The sequence below is a fragment of the Gymnoscopelus braueri genome (genome assembly GCF_963280865.1).
Source record: "Gymnoscopelus braueri genome assembly, chromosome: 7".
NCBI lineage: Eukaryota > Metazoa > Chordata > Actinopteri > Myctophiformes > Myctophidae > Gymnoscopelus > Gymnoscopelus braueri.
Genome location: NC_137608.1, coordinates 49,280,122 through 49,297,828, shown reverse-complemented (window position 1 = coordinate 49,297,828; position 17,707 = coordinate 49,280,122). Strand labels below are relative to the sequence as shown.

At 40.4% G+C, this 17,707-nt stretch overlaps 1 protein-coding gene across 1 annotated transcript in view; it reads right to left on the bottom strand.

The window, feature by feature from the left end:
- cds1 (CDP-diacylglycerol synthase (phosphatidate cytidylyltransferase) 1) overlaps nucleotides 1-17,707 on the bottom strand; it is a 44,550-nt gene that overhangs the window by 2,116 nt on the left and 24,727 nt on the right. Inside the window, exons 3-12 of the mRNA XM_080434109.1 lie at nucleotides 16,296-16,392; nucleotides 15,928-16,025; nucleotides 10,867-11,006; nucleotides 8,452-8,510; nucleotides 5,544-5,626; nucleotides 4,603-4,690; nucleotides 4,080-4,148; nucleotides 1,829-1,981; nucleotides 1,254-1,373; nucleotides 982-1,085 (exon numbers count right to left, since the gene is read on the bottom strand). Coding sequence (XP_080290235.1) covers nucleotides 982-1,085; nucleotides 1,254-1,373; nucleotides 1,829-1,981; nucleotides 4,080-4,148; nucleotides 4,603-4,690; nucleotides 5,544-5,626; nucleotides 8,452-8,510; nucleotides 10,867-11,006; nucleotides 15,928-16,025; nucleotides 16,296-16,392 — 1,011 coding nt within the window. The remainder of the gene's footprint in view (nucleotides 1-981; nucleotides 1,086-1,253; nucleotides 1,374-1,828; nucleotides 1,982-4,079; nucleotides 4,149-4,602; nucleotides 4,691-5,543; nucleotides 5,627-8,451; nucleotides 8,511-10,866; nucleotides 11,007-15,927; nucleotides 16,026-16,295; nucleotides 16,393-17,707) is intronic.

The following is a 17,707-nucleotide window of genomic DNA, read 5'->3' as shown; positions in this document are numbered from 1 at the left end:
AGCAATGTTCGGAATTCGCCAATCAGGATGGAATATGAAAAATCGGACGGATCCGTCTTGATCACTTATATGGAGCATGATGTCTGGACAAAATGTGTAGGAGTAATATATTTTTCTAAAGGCCTTCGGCCTGGCCAAACAATTAGCACAATATGTAGAATTATAATGTTTTGGTAGCATTTGGTAGATTTTCAAATAGCCTATGTAAATAGGGTTAAAGTGGTTAAACAGATGATGTTGATTCCATATTAACTAAGTTTGCTGGGGACCCCCTGGAACCCCCTCAAGGACCCCTGGGGGTCCGCGGACCCCACTTTGAGAACCACAGCCCTAGGAGTTGAGTATTGTTCAAAGTTAACACATTCAGTGCCAAAGACATAGATCTATGTCGTCTGAAATCCAACCGTCGGGTGCCATAAACATAGATCTAGGTCTTTTACAAAAAAACGCAACTTAGGAATGATCCCGCGACTCTCCTAGATGGAATCAATGGATGTGACGTCATCCCAAAAAATGTGGGATGACATTTTCGTCATCCCACTTCCGTCCACTCCAATGATAGGTTTTGGAGAAAAACACTTATAGCTCTGATTCTTTTTTTTGGGTGAAAACCAGCCATTTTCAACGGGCGATTGCTCCAAAATGGCCGATCGCTCTAAAAAGAAAGTTGTTCCAGTGGATAGACGGGACCCTCCTCCACCCCCCGGACACTTTTTTTTACATCCGGGTGCACGTTGTTGCTTCTGCAACTGTCCAAAGATCGTCAAAACACGGTAAAAAAACGCTGTCACTCTGAGGATGATTTGGATGCATAGTACCTGAAACTGAAGGTGTTAAAAGAAAAAAAAAGTGTAAATTACAAATATAAATAAAATCTAAAAGGTATCGGACCGTGACACCAAAATATCAAACAGAACCGAACCATGCATTTTGTGAACCATTGCACCCATCCTATGTAGGGGTGTGTTCAGCGGTGCTCACCTGATGAAGCTGGCTATGTAAACGTGTGTGAAGGTGGCCATGAGGTACTGGCAGTCGAACCGGTCCATGATGCCACCGTGTCCCGGGATGGTGTTGGCAAAGTCCTGAGGGGACGACACAACAGCTTGTCAACACAACAGCCAGAGCAGCTTAAAATGCCCTGTAGTGTGTGTCTGTGTGTGTGTGTGTGTGTGTGTGTGTGTGTGTGCGTGTGTGCGTGTGTGTGCGTGCGTGCGTGTGTGTGTGTGTGTTTTCACTGGAAGTGTACTGACTTTGATTTTAAAGGCTCGCTTGAAGCCGCTAGCGAAGAAGCCACCAAACGGACCAATGAGAGAGGCGAACGACGACAGGAATATGCTGTGGATCTGGAAGGGGAAGAGGTTGACCGTCTTCTACACATGACAAAAGACAAAACATACATGCAAATAAATGATTATTATTACTCAATTCGGTTACAGTGTATAATTTTACAGCTCACAATGCGTCGCGATGGTGAGCTTGTAGATCTGCTATTTTCAAAAGATTTTGTATACATTTGAAAACTTGTGACGGGGACACTCTGCATAATGAGTACTTTAAGTACATTTTGATATACCAATACTTTTGTACTTTTACTCAAGTAAACTTTGAATTCCGGACTTTTACTTGTAACAGAGTATTTCTACATTGCAGTATTGATATTAAAAAAATGTGAGTGAGTACTTTTTCCACCACTGCTTCACCTCCCTGTTCACTGGGTTTCCAAACAACGGATCAGCAGTGGAAGAAGCTACCATCTGGAAGCAACTGCCAGGATGAATTGTACATGGTGTTTGATCCATGACATGCAACGCTCCATGTCTCTTACCCAGCCCAGCGTGTTGTGGAGGACGGCTGGGAGCGTGTACTCCTGCATCACAAAGATGTCGGGGGGTTCACACTCCACCGTGAACCTGTTGGTCTCACTGTTGTAGCCCACGGGACACGTGAAGTACTGGAACCGCGACAGCAGCGTGGCCAGCTGGAAAAAACACACACACACACACACACACACACACACACACACACACACACACACACACACACACACACACACACACACACACACACACACACACACACACACACACACACACACACACACACACACACACACACACACACACACACACACACACACACACACACACACACACACAAGGATGAGCTGCTGCCATTAGCAAGCCATAAGAAGGCCCCTGCTTGACACTGGTACTACTGTAGTTATATTGTATTAACATGCTCTACCTTACAGATGTACTAGTAATATTGTATTAACATACTCTACCATACAGATGTACTAGTAATATTGTATTAACATACTCTATCATACAGATGTTCTAGTTATATTGTATTAACATACTCTTATCATACAGATGTTCTAGTTATATTGTATTAACATACTCTTATCATACAGATGTACTAGTTATATTGTATTAACATACTCTATCATACAGATGTACTAGTAATATTGTATTAACATACTCTATCATACAGATGTTCTAGTTATATTGTATTAACATACTCTTATCATACAGATGTACTAGTTATATTGTATTAACATACTCTATCATACAGATGTACTAGTTATATTGTATTAACATACTCTATCATACAGATGTTCTAGTTATATTGTATTAACATACTCTATCATACAGATGTTCTAGTTATATTGTATTAACATACTCTATCATACAGATGTTCTAGTTATATTGTATTAACATACTCTATCATACAGATGTACTAGTTATATTGTATTAACATACTCTTATCATACAGATGTACTAGTTATATTGTATTAACATACTCTATCATACAGATGTACTAGTTATATTGTATTAACATACTCTATCATACAGATGTACTAGTTATATTGTATTAACATACTCTATCATACAGATGTTCTAGTTATATTGTATTAACATACTCTATCATACAGATGTACTAGTTATATTGTATTAACATACTCTATCATACAGATGTACTAGTTATATTGTATTAACATACTCTACCATACAGATTGGTTAAAATAACATTTTATTCAATAAGTTCTGGATTGCAGCATTACATTAACACTCAAAGATTTGACTGTGTACTTGGTCTTATGGTATTGATTCTTTCTTAGTCCCCGCTGCCAGAAATATTAAGAAGCCAACTTTCCGTCGCCTCTGAGTCTGTGTGTGATCACTTATTTTCTGTTTCGATCTAGCGTTTAACATGGCACAGAGGTTCTCATTGACATATCTCTCTGTTCCTGTAAAAAAAAGTGATTTGATTGAAGGTAACAAAATGCTAACTGAATAACAAAAAAAAGCAATCACACACAGAATGGGATTGAGCAGAAGGTTTAGCTTCTAACATCGCTGGCAATGGTGAGGAAACAAATCTATAGCTTTCTAAGGCTACACAATAACGTTCTCAGTGTTAATTTAACTCAGAGAATGTACAAATGGAACCAAATGGATCCTTACCGGTCTTTAACTCAGAGTGTTTTGTATGTATACTCTCTGAGTTCTATTAACCCATTAAGACCGGGAACGAAGTGTAATTTTTTTTTCCCTTTGGGCAATTCAGAAATAGTAGATCTACAAGCTCATAGCGTGGCACTGAGTGAGCGCTATGAGCTTGTAGATCTATTTTTTTTTTTTAAATCGTGAAAATGTGTGCAAATCATTTAATATATATGTTTTTTAAAGCGAACATTTTTAACTCAATCTGGGGAGGTCCCTGGAACAACATATTTTGAGATGTGGGGTCCGCGGCCAAATACATATACATTTTGAGGGTCCATGACAAGATATATTCAAAGATTCACACACATATTCACGATAAAAAAAATAAAGCAGATCTACAAGCTCATAGCGTGGCACTCGGCCACGCTATATGCTTGTATATCTGCTATTTTTTGAATAGCCAAATAAATCTTAAAACGACACAGATAAGACCGGGGGTCTTAATGGGTTAATGTTGAGGATGTTACCATGTGCTGTAAGGATATCAGTCAGTTTGTGAGAAAAGGTCTATTTTGGAGCTACGTATGTGGGGATAAACATTCAGCCCGCGTGAACGAGTGCACTCACCAGGAAACCGAAGACCACCGTACCTAGGAAGCCCCCGATGAAGCCCTCCCACGTCTTCTTGGGGGACAGCTGGAGGGTGGACACAAACACAAGATCTTTCACTTTGTAACGAAGCCCTCACAACAAACTCTTCTGTCGACATTCTGACTTTACGCTTCTCCAAGTCGTTGCTTTTCAATGTTGGGCATGGAATAATCTACAAAGATATCTACAATTAGATATATTATTTATATCCATTGATGCATTTAAGGTCATCATAAAAGATGTGGTGAAGGAGGCATGCGATTGTTTTTTCTCTGAGAGGCCTCATGTTTTATTGTGGATGTATTTTTTTTAAATATAAGGTTGCATTATGTATTTTAATGCGTTATGATTTGTGTTGTGTTTTAATATGGCTGCTACCTTAGGTATCTAAGAGTAGCAGCTGTCTCTCTGGTAAATATTTGACCGGGCTTCCTTGTAAAATTAAGGTATAATAAATAAAAATAGATAATTATAAAACAAAAACTGAACTTTGACTCACCTTGATCAGCGGAGTTCTTCCGAAGAAGAAGCCGAACAGGTAGGCAAAGATGTCATTGCTGATCACAATGGAGATGGGGACAATGAACCTGGAATGAATTAACATGCTGTTAAAGTTACCAGGTAGACAGGAGTTTATTAAATGCTGCATGTGAAGTAAAAAGAACGTGCCGTGGTGGATAAAGTACTCAAATCAGAAAGCATTTTTCTGTGCACATGGCCACTAAATGCACCATTTCGTTGCTGTCGGGCCGAAACCTCTTATCTCCATCTTTTAAAGGTTTCGTGACATGCTGGTTTACAAAACATTAAAAGTCTTTATCATGGTCCTTCAAACGTGTATGAAAAGGTTTTAACTGAAAAATCCACTCCAGAGATCCATGGCACGTTTTTTTCTCTCTGTGTTCTGAGGCCTTTTCAGCTGCAGTGAAAAAAATAACTATTTGCCTGCGGGTGTCGCTGTTGAGGGATTTTGCCTGTCAATCATCGCCTCTGCCCCCCCCCCCCCCAAAGGAGAAGGATAGGGGAGGGGAGGGGCAGGGAGGAGAGTGGGCGGGATTAATGGACTGTGACATCAAAGTCCACGTGCAAAACACAGCACTTCTCTGAGTCAATTATTCAGAAAACCCCAGACCACAGAAAATTCACTGAATGTTCAAAGTTCTTTTTTTAGGGTGTAATTGAGGTAAAAAAAAAGAAGAACCAAAAAAAGAACTTAATACACACAAAAGCATCAAAAGTAGCAGATCCACAAGCTCTAAGCGTGGCGCGAAGCGACACGGTTCGAGCTTGTAGCTCTGCTACTTTTGCTACTTTTTGAATTTAAATCCTGAAAAGTCACAGTTTTGGTCACATGAGGTTTCCACCCCGACAGAGACGATTGGCCATGTGCAGTCTAGGCGTGGCTTGCGAAAGGGTAGGTGAGACACAGGCGCTGCTTACCAGATCATGCCTTCGAACAGGTTCTGAATGACGAGGTGGGACTGAGTCACCACGATCAACAGGGTCACGTGAGTCCAAGCAAACTGCAAAGACAAACACAACCACAAGGCGTCATCGCACTGATATGCAGCCCCGCTGCTCTGTGTGTTAACCCATTAAGACCGGGAACACATCTGTGTAACAACTTTGTCCAGATGTTATACTTTGGCTGTTGAAAAAAAGCAGATATACGGCATGAACTTTTTTTGAAAAATCTTGAAAATTTGTGCAAATATTTGAATATACATATTTTTTGAAGAGACTTTTTTTTACTCAAATCTTTGCTTCTGGAGGTCCCTGGAACAAAACTATTTTACAAATATTTGCTTCAAAAAAATATATATTCAAAGATTTGCACACATTTTCATGAGTTTTCAAAAATAGCGGCTCTATGAGCTTGTATATCTGCTATTTTTAAATAGCCAAAGTATAACATAATGGTTATAGCTAAAATCTAAAATGACACAGATGCATTCCCGGGAATGAATGGGTCAATGAATGAATGAATAGATGAATGAATGAATGAATGAATGACAGCGCAAGCTCTGCGGTTCAGAGTGCAACGGTGTGTGTATGTCTGAAAGCGTCACGGCACAAACGTTAGGGTCGTCTTAAAAGCTGCAATCCTTAAGTTTCATGTTGTGAATTCAGATGGGATGTGAAGTTGCAAATTTAAGAAGAAGAAAAAAACTAAACACCGGGATTCTGAGATATACTAAATATAAAGGCACCATTGCGAGAGAGAGAGAGACAGAGAGACAGAGAGAGAGAGAGAGCTAGATAAAACCTTTTCGTTTTTAATTTGATTCAGGTACTTTATATGTGAGGAGGCTGCGGTCATTATGTTCATAATGTTAATGATCATCGCACACAGCATAAGCTAAAGTAAAGAAGTTAGACAGAGGCGGAGCAACAAGCGGGCGCACTCCCGTGGAACTGCTAACGGTCGTGTTTGTCTGCTGCCAGAGTAGAAATGTGTTGTACTTTGTTCTACATGACGGCCGATCTACACAAGACGTGTCAAAGCGAGCGTATGCGTGGTGCGTACAGCGCGTTTTTTGGGCCCCTTCCTTACTTCCTTCACAGGTGTTACCAATAATACTAATTAAGGCTCTGTTCCATTTAGTGTGAGACAGTGGTCTCTTATTTTCAAGGACCCCCATAACTCTGACAGTGTACAAATGGAACCAAATGGACCCTCACAGGTCCATTTGGTTCCATTTGTACACTCTCAGAGTTACACACCCACCATAAGGGGCCATTTGGGAACCAAAATAGAGTGTTTCTAGTGAGCCAACATGCACAATATCAGCACCCTGACCAGAATGGAACAGAGCCTTCATTAGTATCATTGGGTAACACCTGTGAAGGAAGTAAGAAGAGGCCCAATTTCTTTCCAATATGGCTGCTGTGCATAGAGCCTATTGACACCAATGATACCGGCTACACCAGGCGCGCGGATACGCAAGTCCCGCATACGCACTCTTTAAAATAGGACTGGATCTAAAAGTGCGTGTGTGCGTGTGTGCGTATATGCGCACGTGTGTGCGAAACTTCTCTGGTGTAGATCGGCTCTGATGTGCAGGGTTCTAATTTGGCTGTTTTCGCCCTATAGTGAAAACGGCACATCTACAAACGTGTTGGGATAGGCGTTGTAGCTTGTAGATCAGTTTTTTTGTTTATTTCTTTCTCAGATTTTGTTGTATTTCTAAAATTCGCCCAAAATCGGGATGCCAGGGTTAATGCCAGCGGTTAACATGCATTTCTAATGAAATTGTTAAACTGTGATATTATCGAACATAAATATATATCAAACATATCAGACCGTCTACATTTCCCGAAAGGAAATGCATGTACTTAATTCAGTCTGACAGGAAGCAGGGATAAAACATATCCACACCAGCCATAAAAATGAATGACCAGAGGCATGGATTCCCGCCCAATAAATCCAACCCTGACAACGCGGACAAACGGGCCTATTCACATGAGGAGATCAGTGTGACCCAGTGTGACCCCATGGATCCATCTCTTAGTGTTTCTCCCCCGCGAAAAAAAGACGACATATAGCGAAAATGCAAAAATAGATGATCTACAAGCTTACAAGTCGCATTGTGAGGCCCGTTGAAATAGATTATTTTATTTAAATTGATTTCTAAAATTGTTAAATGTATATTTTTTATAAGCAATTTGATTAACTGTTGCAACCCCCTATCATGACATACTGGTAAACACTGGACCTTGCAGACAGCAATGCATGACAAAAGCATTTCACGCAGTAAAGTAATGGCAGTAAAGTCAGTGATGGTACAGTACAGCATTGGTTCTCAAAGTGGGGTCCGGGGACCCCCAGGGGTACTTGAGGGGGTTCCAGGGGGTCCCCAGCTAAATGATGGATAGGAACCAAATGGACCCTTAATGGGTCTGTAACTCTGAGAGTGTACAAATGGAACCAAATGGACCCGCATTTGTACACTCTCAAAGTTTTACAATATAAATTGGGGTCCCAGAGGTATAAATTCCAATACATGGGGGTCCGTAGCCTAATGCATGTTAAACTGGGGGTCCTTGAAATTAAAATGGTTGAGCCAGGGACCCCTCTTATTGGGGTCCCTGGCTTATATTTTCAAATGGGGGTCCGTGGGGTAATAAGTGTCAATTTGGGGGTCCTTGGCATGAAAAAGTTTGAGAACCACTGCAGTACAGTACACTACAGTACAGTGCAGAACAAAACGATGCAGGCGATAGTTAGTGCTTAGGGAGGGATGTTTGTGTTTGAATGTGTGTGTGTGTGTGTGTGTGTGTGTGTGTGTGTGTGTGTGTGTGTGTGTGGTGGGGGGAGGGGTGTCATGGATTACTTGCAGATACACACCATATAAAACTGCAGGCGGTATTGTTTCTTCACTAAACTCAGTACAAACATGCAGAAACCTGTGAAAGAGTAGATAACATGCGGTCAGTTTTCAATCCGAGGTCGAAGCAAATACGGTAGATTAAAAGGGGGAGGGGGGGTACAAAAATAAACACAACTGGCATATAAAAGTGATATACTATTTGGGCTGTGTGTGGGTGCGCGTGTGTGACATGCCCACCCAGTACGACATGAATACGTTGGTATGGGTTTGAAACCAGGGCAGGAATTTCAAGGGAGGGCATGGAAGCCATGGCCGCCATGATGACCCCTCAGTCTGGCCTTATGCCGTTCTAAAAATGATACGCCCTGAGGCCACAGTTGCCTCGATGCCCCAACCTTCACTGCCCACAGCTCATTTCACCGTTTTCTCTTCTGCCTTTTTCTTGTCAATATGTTTTTTAGACACCAGTGGGTTTATTTTTTTGAGGTTCTGAATCTCCCTCCCATCTTCAAATGAGTCCAGTGATTGTATGAACTTTTTATATGGGTGGGACAAGAATGTAGGGGTCCCCACCCAATCCCCAGAAACATTTTTAACACAAATTTCCTGTATTCTGGTGCATTTTAACAGGGAGTTACATACTGTTGATACTTTTATCAGGCTTTACTAGCAAACGTCAAGTGAGTTGCCCAAATATCTGGAGAAATTCAGGACACATTTCAATCGAGGAGCCAAGAAGGAGTTTCCTGCAGGAGTGTTTTTTACAAATATTGGAAATTTGTAAATACCACTAAATTATTTTGTGAAATAAACAGCGTTTTAATTCATTATTTTCACTGATAGTTATACTATGTAATAAAAATGTTATTAAAATTTAATTAAATGAATAATTCATGTGTAATAATACTAACAATAACTATTTATATAGCACCTTTCGAAACAGAAGTTACGAAGTGCTGCACAAAAAAATTACACATTAAAACATAGCAAGGAAAACAAAACACAATTTAAAAGGATTCAAAATAGAAAAATAACAACTTAAGAGATCGAACGGCTACAACTGATACAACAATTCAACAAGAAAAGAGGGGGATAAGGCTGTATAGGGTGCTTTACAAGAATGCTTTTGTGTACATAAAATGTTTGTTTTATTTGATGGCTTTGCTGACCTGTCATTTGGCCTTTCACCCCAAAACAAATTGACAACACCAAAAGCTAAGTGGCTTTGCCCCTAAAATAATCAAATTCCAGGCCTGGTTCAAACTCCTAAACCGAGCTGTTTAAAGACTCTCAAACAGATTTACTGAGACGGCAGTGTTTGGCAGGACAGTGAATGCCAAACCGTTGAATTATGGCCGCTTTAGGGTGTCAGGTTTGTCTAGAGGGAGGCCCTTTTGGGAGTCATTATTCTAGACGGGGCAGGAAAGAGCCAGAATACTGGCTGTTCAAAGTGGCCTGGCACTTAACAGGAGCCAATGCCTGGCTGGCACAGGGTCAGCTCCAAGGCAGATGCAGTATGCAGCAAGAAACATTTGTGATACGCACTTGAACCCTAGCCCCCCTATTCTGGGATGAACACACAGCGAAAGCTTGCAACACGTTGTGAGCTTGTACTGTAGATCTGCTGCTTTCAGTCCAAAGATTGGACCGAGAAGCAGACCAAGTACAGAGCCCTGGGGGGCTAAGTAAATGATATATATTAGGGTTTAAGTGGTTAAAGGTGTTCTCTTTTTGGTTAAAACAATTATTTTATTGTTAAAACGTTAAAACGCTATATTCTGATAGTAATCATTGTTATAGCGTGTTTGTTCAGTAACAGGGGTCTCCCCATCACTCCCCATCCATTTTCGGGTGGGTTACAAATTCCAACCAATCAGGAGAGAGAACCCCACAAAGACCATTTATCAGCTTCTGTTCCAGTTCCATTTTTGTCTGCTCATTTATCTGTGTCATCACTTCCGACGTCGCTTACTTATCCTGTATGAGTTCTCTCTCCTGATTGGATCAAATTGGCATCAAATTGGCATTGTGAGTTTCAAAAATGTCAAAAATAGCCAATCTACAATATGTCACGATGCAATGCATTTTGAGGGTGTAGATCGGCTATATTTATTTTATCTATATTTTCAAATTCTTTGAAAAAATAAATAAATGATGTTATCCTCACAATACAATATTTTCGTCACAATATCGATATCAACATATTTTGGTAATGTGATATCTCATTTTGTACATATTGCCCAGCCCTACACCCCACTATTTTTTTCCCTAAGAAACCTGAGACCAGCTCGCTGTGGTTGACAATTAACTTCCAAGGTCCTAAAAACCCACCCGTGTCTCAAACAAAAGGCGTGGACTGTGGGCACACTGGGGGCAAAGGGCGTGTGTGCGTTATGTATCTGTTGTGTTGGGACTCTGGGCGTGGAACCTACCTGCCAGGTACAGAGCAAAAGAGATGAAGCGATGATATCGCGCCAGGAACTGCAGGGGTTCCTCTCTCTGGACCAGAGCCCCGAAGTAGTCCGCGACCGTCTCTCCATAAAAGAAGTAGTTGACACAGATCAGGAAGTACCTGCGGTGAAGGAACACGTGTTGGAACTAGAGGAAGGTGTAGCTCAGCAGAGCTAAAGGGATAGTTCACCCCCAATATGACCTTTTTTCTATCGATTAGTCACCCCATGGAGACTTGAATTCATGGATATTTTTTTGTTTTTGTCGCATTCCTAAGACAATAATTTGATGACCGGCAGTTCCGGTAGGAGACACAAAGAGTCTCCTTTGTGTACCGGTCCGCTGGTCATCAAATTATTGTCTTAGGAATGCGGGGAAAAAAATGAAAAAGATATCCATTAATTCAAGTCTCCATGGGGTGACTAATTGATAGGAGAAAAAAAATGTGTGAACTATCCCTTCAAAAGATCCCTTCAAATACTGAAATCATTTCTGTGTGACACCACTGTACAACGTATAAAATAGGGCTTATGATTGTGTCAATTAAATAAAATAATGAGTATATTTTTTCACATTGATTCCTTGATATGTAAAAAACACGCCTTTTGATTATGCAATTAATATAAAAAAGTAATTAAGAAGACGAGTGATAGTTGCAGCCGTAGTATGCAGTGACAATGCTGCCTAGAGCCATGTCACAGTAGCGTAGCATGATGTGACAAACAGATCTACAAGCTCACAACTTATAGACCAGCTATTTTCAAAGAGTGTATGCAATAGGTGGTTAATGCATGTTTTATAATGTAATAATTTATATATGCAAAGTAACTAGTAACTAAAGTTTTCAAAAAATTGTAGTGGAGTAAAAGTATTGCCTCTGAGATGTAGTGGACTAAAAGTAAAAGTATAGACAATTGGAAATACTCCAGTAAAGTAAAAAGTACCTCAAAATTGTACTTAACCCTTTAAGACCGGGAACACATCTGTGTGTCATTTTAAGATTTCTTTGGCTATTCAAAAATAGCAGATATACAAGCTCATAGCGCGGCACCGAGTGCCACGCTATGAGCTTGTGGATCTGCTATTTGTTTATTTTTATGTGAAAATGTTTTCAAATCTTTGAATTTATTTTTTCAAAAAACTGTTGGGATTTAGAAAACATTTTTCGAATCAGCATCAGGTCTTAATGGGTTAAGTACAGTACTAGAGTAAATGTACTTAGTTACTTTACACCACTAATAATGTCATGTTAATAGCACAATGGAGAGACAGAAAATAGAGCAATTGGTCAGTTGGTCTCTCAACACGCACGCAGGCACACGCACAGTTGCAGACATGCAGACAGGGGCAGACAGACGCATGAAAATAAAACATTCATGCATGTCCTATTCTGGCTGGGCACCCATCCAAGGACATACTGTATATACGGTATATACTGGGCCTGCTCCCTCTTACTTCTATCTTGATGAATATTCTGTGTGGATGGAAATATCGATCTGGTGGGGATAATAAATATTATAGCACTGGGGGCAGAGCTGCAGACTCTATCTTTCTTTTATAGAAGGAGCACACTTCAGTGTTTCATTTTTTGTGCTTATTTTGCATCATGTATGCTTTTGTTGTGTGCGTTGTCAGTGGCACCAGTCAGTGTAATCGCTGTTTATTTTGTTGGTGACAAAGAATCCATCAACAACCAGCATGATGATGAGAATGGGACACATTTTTCTACTTGGTTTGCGTGAAGTGTCACACACCGGAAAATACCCGATCTACAAGCTCACAACTGTAACAAGCTTGTATTTTTTCGGTATGCATCAGGCTTAAAGGAGTAGTTCACCCAAAAAAAATCATATTTTCTATCAATTACACACCCCATGAAGCCTTGAATGAATGGAGATTTAAAAAAAAATCGTATTCGTGAGCAAATAATTTGATACTTCACATTCATTAAAGTAAGCATCTTTCCACCGCTAATCAAATTATTGGCTTAGGAATGCGACAAAAACTTGAAAAAATCCATGAATTCAAGGCTTCATGGGGTGTGCAATTGATATAAATAAATAAGTAACTACTCCTTTAACACTCTCACCGCCGGGCCCGTAGCCTACGGGCCGATAAATCCAACTGTACAGCGCCGATACCATAGCCTACGGGCTGTGGTGCTTTTTCCTTTTTTTCGAAAAAATAAACTTTTTTCAATTTTCTAGTACGGCACATTTCATTGTAACACCACCGGAAATGGAATTATTCGGGATCACGTTTTGCCGATCCCATAGGGATCCATTCTAAAGCGCACACTGCAACGCCATTTTCTTCGATTGTAGTTTTTCTCCTCGCTGATCACTGTTTAACCTAAACCAGTGGTGTCCAAAGTGCGGCCCGCGGGCCATTTGCGGCCCGAGGACACATTTTATACGGCCCTTGGCTTCATTCCTAAATTGTATTATGAATGGCCCGCTTGCACCTTCAATAAAATAAAAAGATTTATAAAAGTGAAAGTTGCATTTTCCTTCTTCGCCTCAGGATGGGAGAACCTTCTCTAGTTCTTGCTTAACCCTAAAACGGAAATAAAGTAACAATAAAACGCCCAAAATTCGCCCGAAAATCGCACATTTTCGCCCAAAATCCGCCTATAACCGAAAATGATCGCGCAAGCTGGCCCTTGGGTGTTTTCATATTTTCTAATTTGGCCCCCTTTGAAAAAAGTTTGGACACCACTGACCTAAACCGTTCTAACTACAACATGGATGCCCCGTTTGACACGTGGTTTGGACTGGTACACACAGGGAGATCGCCGCGATGTTTACAAACAGTGCAGAGCTCAATCTTAAGGATTTTAACGAGGTCTATGGCAACGTGAAAAAAACAAAAAACAACAATAAAACGTTGGCACTGGTGAGTACATTATGAGATTAACCTCTGGCGGTCAATGTGTTAAGAGTGAACCATGTCAACAACAACAATGTAGAAGAAAAAACGAATCAAACACTAATGCTGTTGACAACGCTATCCTTATAAATATGGGCTTTCAATGGGGGGGTGTGTGTGTGTGTGTGTGTGTGTGTGTGTGTGTGTGTGTGTGTGTGTGTGTGTGTGTGTGTGTGTACATGTACAGTAAGTGCGTGGGGGTGGGGGTTTATTAAAGAAGGGCTTGGTGAGAGTGGGCAAGATTCAAGTACTTCCAACACGGCAGTGATCTTTGCTCAGAGCTCACCGCCAATGTCACACTGTGTGTGTGTGTGTGTGTGTGTGTGTGTGTGTGTGTGTGTGTGTGTGTGTGTGTGTGTGTGTGTGTGTGTGTGTGTGTGTGTGTGTGTGTGTGTGTGTGTGTGTGTGTACAAAGGTGACCCGCTAACAGAAACAACAGGCCCTATATAGGGGGGAGGTGGGTATTACATATGCAGACTATCTGCAGTGGAAAACCACACCAGTCAGCATTTTAGTGAGAAAACAGGGCCGTCTGTCCGTCCGTCCGTCCGTACGTGGAGGAACTGGAACACAAGGTACTCTGGGTAACTGGAGAAATGTGGAAATGGTTCATTACAAGAGAGGGAATGCCTTGCTTCGCTGTTGTTGTTGTTGTTGACAAATGATAGGATGGTTGCACCTCAAACCTTGTTCATGTTGTGCGATTATGAACCACAAACACACACTGGGATTCCATTCAAATGTATCGCAACTATGAACAACATTTTCAGAAAAAATCGACAAAAGAAAATGCACATTTCTGCACGTTTCCAAACACTACTCTCATGCGATATTAGGAGATGGTTCAGGAGATAAGCATTAGGTGGCACTATTTCTCCAGTCAGGTGAGACACATTTGATTGTTAGATATTAATCCATTAATCCATCTGTGTCACTTTTTGATTTGAGCTAAAAAGCATTATTTTACACTTTGGCTATTCAAAAATAGCAGATATACAAGCTCATAGCGCGGCACCGAGTGCCGCGCTACGAGCTTGTAGATCTGCTATTTTAGACAAATCGTGAAAATGTGTGCAAATCTTATATAATATATATTGTTTAAAGTGAACATTTATTACTCTTTTCTTTGCTCCTGGGGGTCCCTGGAACAAAAATATTTTGAGATGGGGGTCGGTGGCCAAATACATATGATTTTGGGGGTCCTTGACATGAAAAAGATTGAGCACCACTGATATAGAAACATAAGTTTTTTTTCAGAATACTGTTGGGATTTAGAAGACATTTGTAGAATCGGCTTCAGGTCTTAATGGGGTTAATTATTATTTGACGCTCTTTTGTCTATTTTACACAGAATGCCTCGCTGCCCATTGTGCTGCTCAGCTGAAGCCCGCTGTTAGAGTAGAGGATGTGAAACGTTTCTTTTAGTCGGGCTGTCAGGAAATACTAGTCATGATGAATCATGACGAACGACGAGTAAGTTACAGACATGCTTGAATTGGGTCGGCACTCACCAGTATGCGCAAATCCAAAACGCACAGAAAAACTGGTTGATGGAAACCCAATTACTATGCGGCAATTCCTTCAAGTGTTGCAGTGGTTTACATCTACAGTACATATTAAGAAATGCAACTATCGATAATGTTCTAAGTGAGCATTCTAGCGTTTACTTTTTCAATTAATAGAATAATCACTGCTGGAAGTACTCTACAACCCGACTCCGAATATAAGCGGATGAAGACAGATGAATTGATGGATAGATGGATTGATGGATAGAGAATAGTCAAGAAGGGTGTTTTTTCATGTTTCACATATCAACAAATCGATGTGAAAAAATTCAAATAGATTTTTCTAATCAACTAAATCGATTCGTCTGACTCCTAAGACTAAACCACTTCAGCCCTATTTTATACATCATCGTACAATGGTGGTGAAAACAGCTACAAGATGCAAGGCGCTGTGCGATTGTAGAGTGGCTATTTTTGCTATTGCATTAAAAAATACATAAAAAAACAAAAAAAACATGACTTTTTATTGATTATCTTATATTTAAAAATACTTCCTTATCAATGAAATAGATTGGTTCGATTAACAAACATGTACTGTATTTCTCTTACCAGCTAATTGACCTGAACCATGGTAGCTCATAGGAATGGTAGACTCTGTAGCCGATGGTGATGATTTCTTGGAAACACTGGATTTGGATGCCCATGACCTGTATCATAAGAAAGAAGAGCACATCTTAGAGTAGTTTTTAAATGTTTTGTGCTCAAGGCACGCCAAAAGGCATGTTAAAATTAAATATGTAAGTGACAGCTACAAGCTCACACGCCGCCGCACACGTTGTGAGCTTGTAGATTGGCTATTTCTGGCGAAGAGATTTGGTGTAGAAGGACATAAGAGCAGACCGGGTACAGAACCAACTCAGGTCTATTTCACTAAGTATGGAGGGTTTAGGAGGTTAAAGACGAAGAAGAAGACTTACCACAAAGATGAGGGTAATGGGCCCCAGGTAGATGATTAAAAACCAGCCTGATATCATGCATAGAGACAGAAGCCCTCGAATCCAGTAGTTCTTCCATCTGGAAGAAGAAAAACATGGCTGTTATTACACTGTTTTTCCATTCATCAGATTCATGTTTAAACCAACGATTCTCAAAACTGTTCACGTCGAGGACCCCCAAATGAATATGTACTTGGCTGCTTCAATAGCCTCTATTGCTTCAATAGACATACAGTACATGGGGCATACATGTATTAGGAGGCACAACCTTCGACTCGGCCGTGATGGTGCATCGCTCCAATAATCCGCAATCAGGTATCTAGGTTTTATATAAACTCCCATTACACCTAAGACAGGCAGCCTCTGTGGATAGCTTTGAAGCACAACTCAAGACCCATTTCTTCACTCTTGCTTTTAGTTGATTTTTAAATCTCTGTGTTGTTATTCATGTCCTCACTGTTTTGCCTGATTCACTGCCTTTTTTGCTATTATTTTAATGTTGTTTTATGCTTTGTTTTTTTTTGCTTTATTGTTAAATTATTTGTACTTTTTCTGTAAAGCACTTTGAGCTGCATTTCATGTCATGAAAGGTGCTATACAAATAAAGTTTATTATTATTATTATTATACTGTATATCTATGGATGAAACCCCTAGCTAATTGTGTAGTTTGTTTTCCACTTGGGGTTAAAAGCTACAGCAGGGTAGAAACATGGAGGCTGACCTTATAGCAACACCATTTCTGTTTACTAAAGAGCCGGAGATCCCTGATACTGAACAAACACTCTTAATTACTGATAAGCAACACAGCTGCAGCTAATCAAATTCATATAATGGGTGTGTTAGATGTAGGTATGTCATTGACAATACTTTTTTTACTACCGTCATGTTTCCACATGATGGCACACCCATGGCTCTGAGCACACCTACGTTGCTTACTAGCCTGCCATGTTTTTTTTAACCCAGGGTTCTTCAATGTTTTCAGGCCAAGGACCCCCTAGCTAAGAAAGAGATGAAGCAGGGACCCCCTACTCTATATTGTATAAAATTGTGTTTCAGATCAAAGTTTTTTTTTACTTAGTCTGCTCTTTTTTCCCTCTACAACTATAGCAGATCTACAAGCTCTCAATGCCTCGCAGCGCAGAAAAGGAATTCTAGGGTTCAAGTGGTTAAAGTAAAAAAAACTAAATCCTATCACACAAAGATTTGGCGGGCCCCCTATAGTAGCTCTGAGGACCCCCTAGGGGTCCCGGACCCCCTGTTGAAGACCCCTGTTTTAACCCATTAAGACCTGAGGCCGATTCTACAAATGCCTTCTAAATCAGTAGTTCTCAAACTTTTGCTTACCAAGGACCCCCAAATTGATATATATATTTTAATACGATTTTTCTGAAAA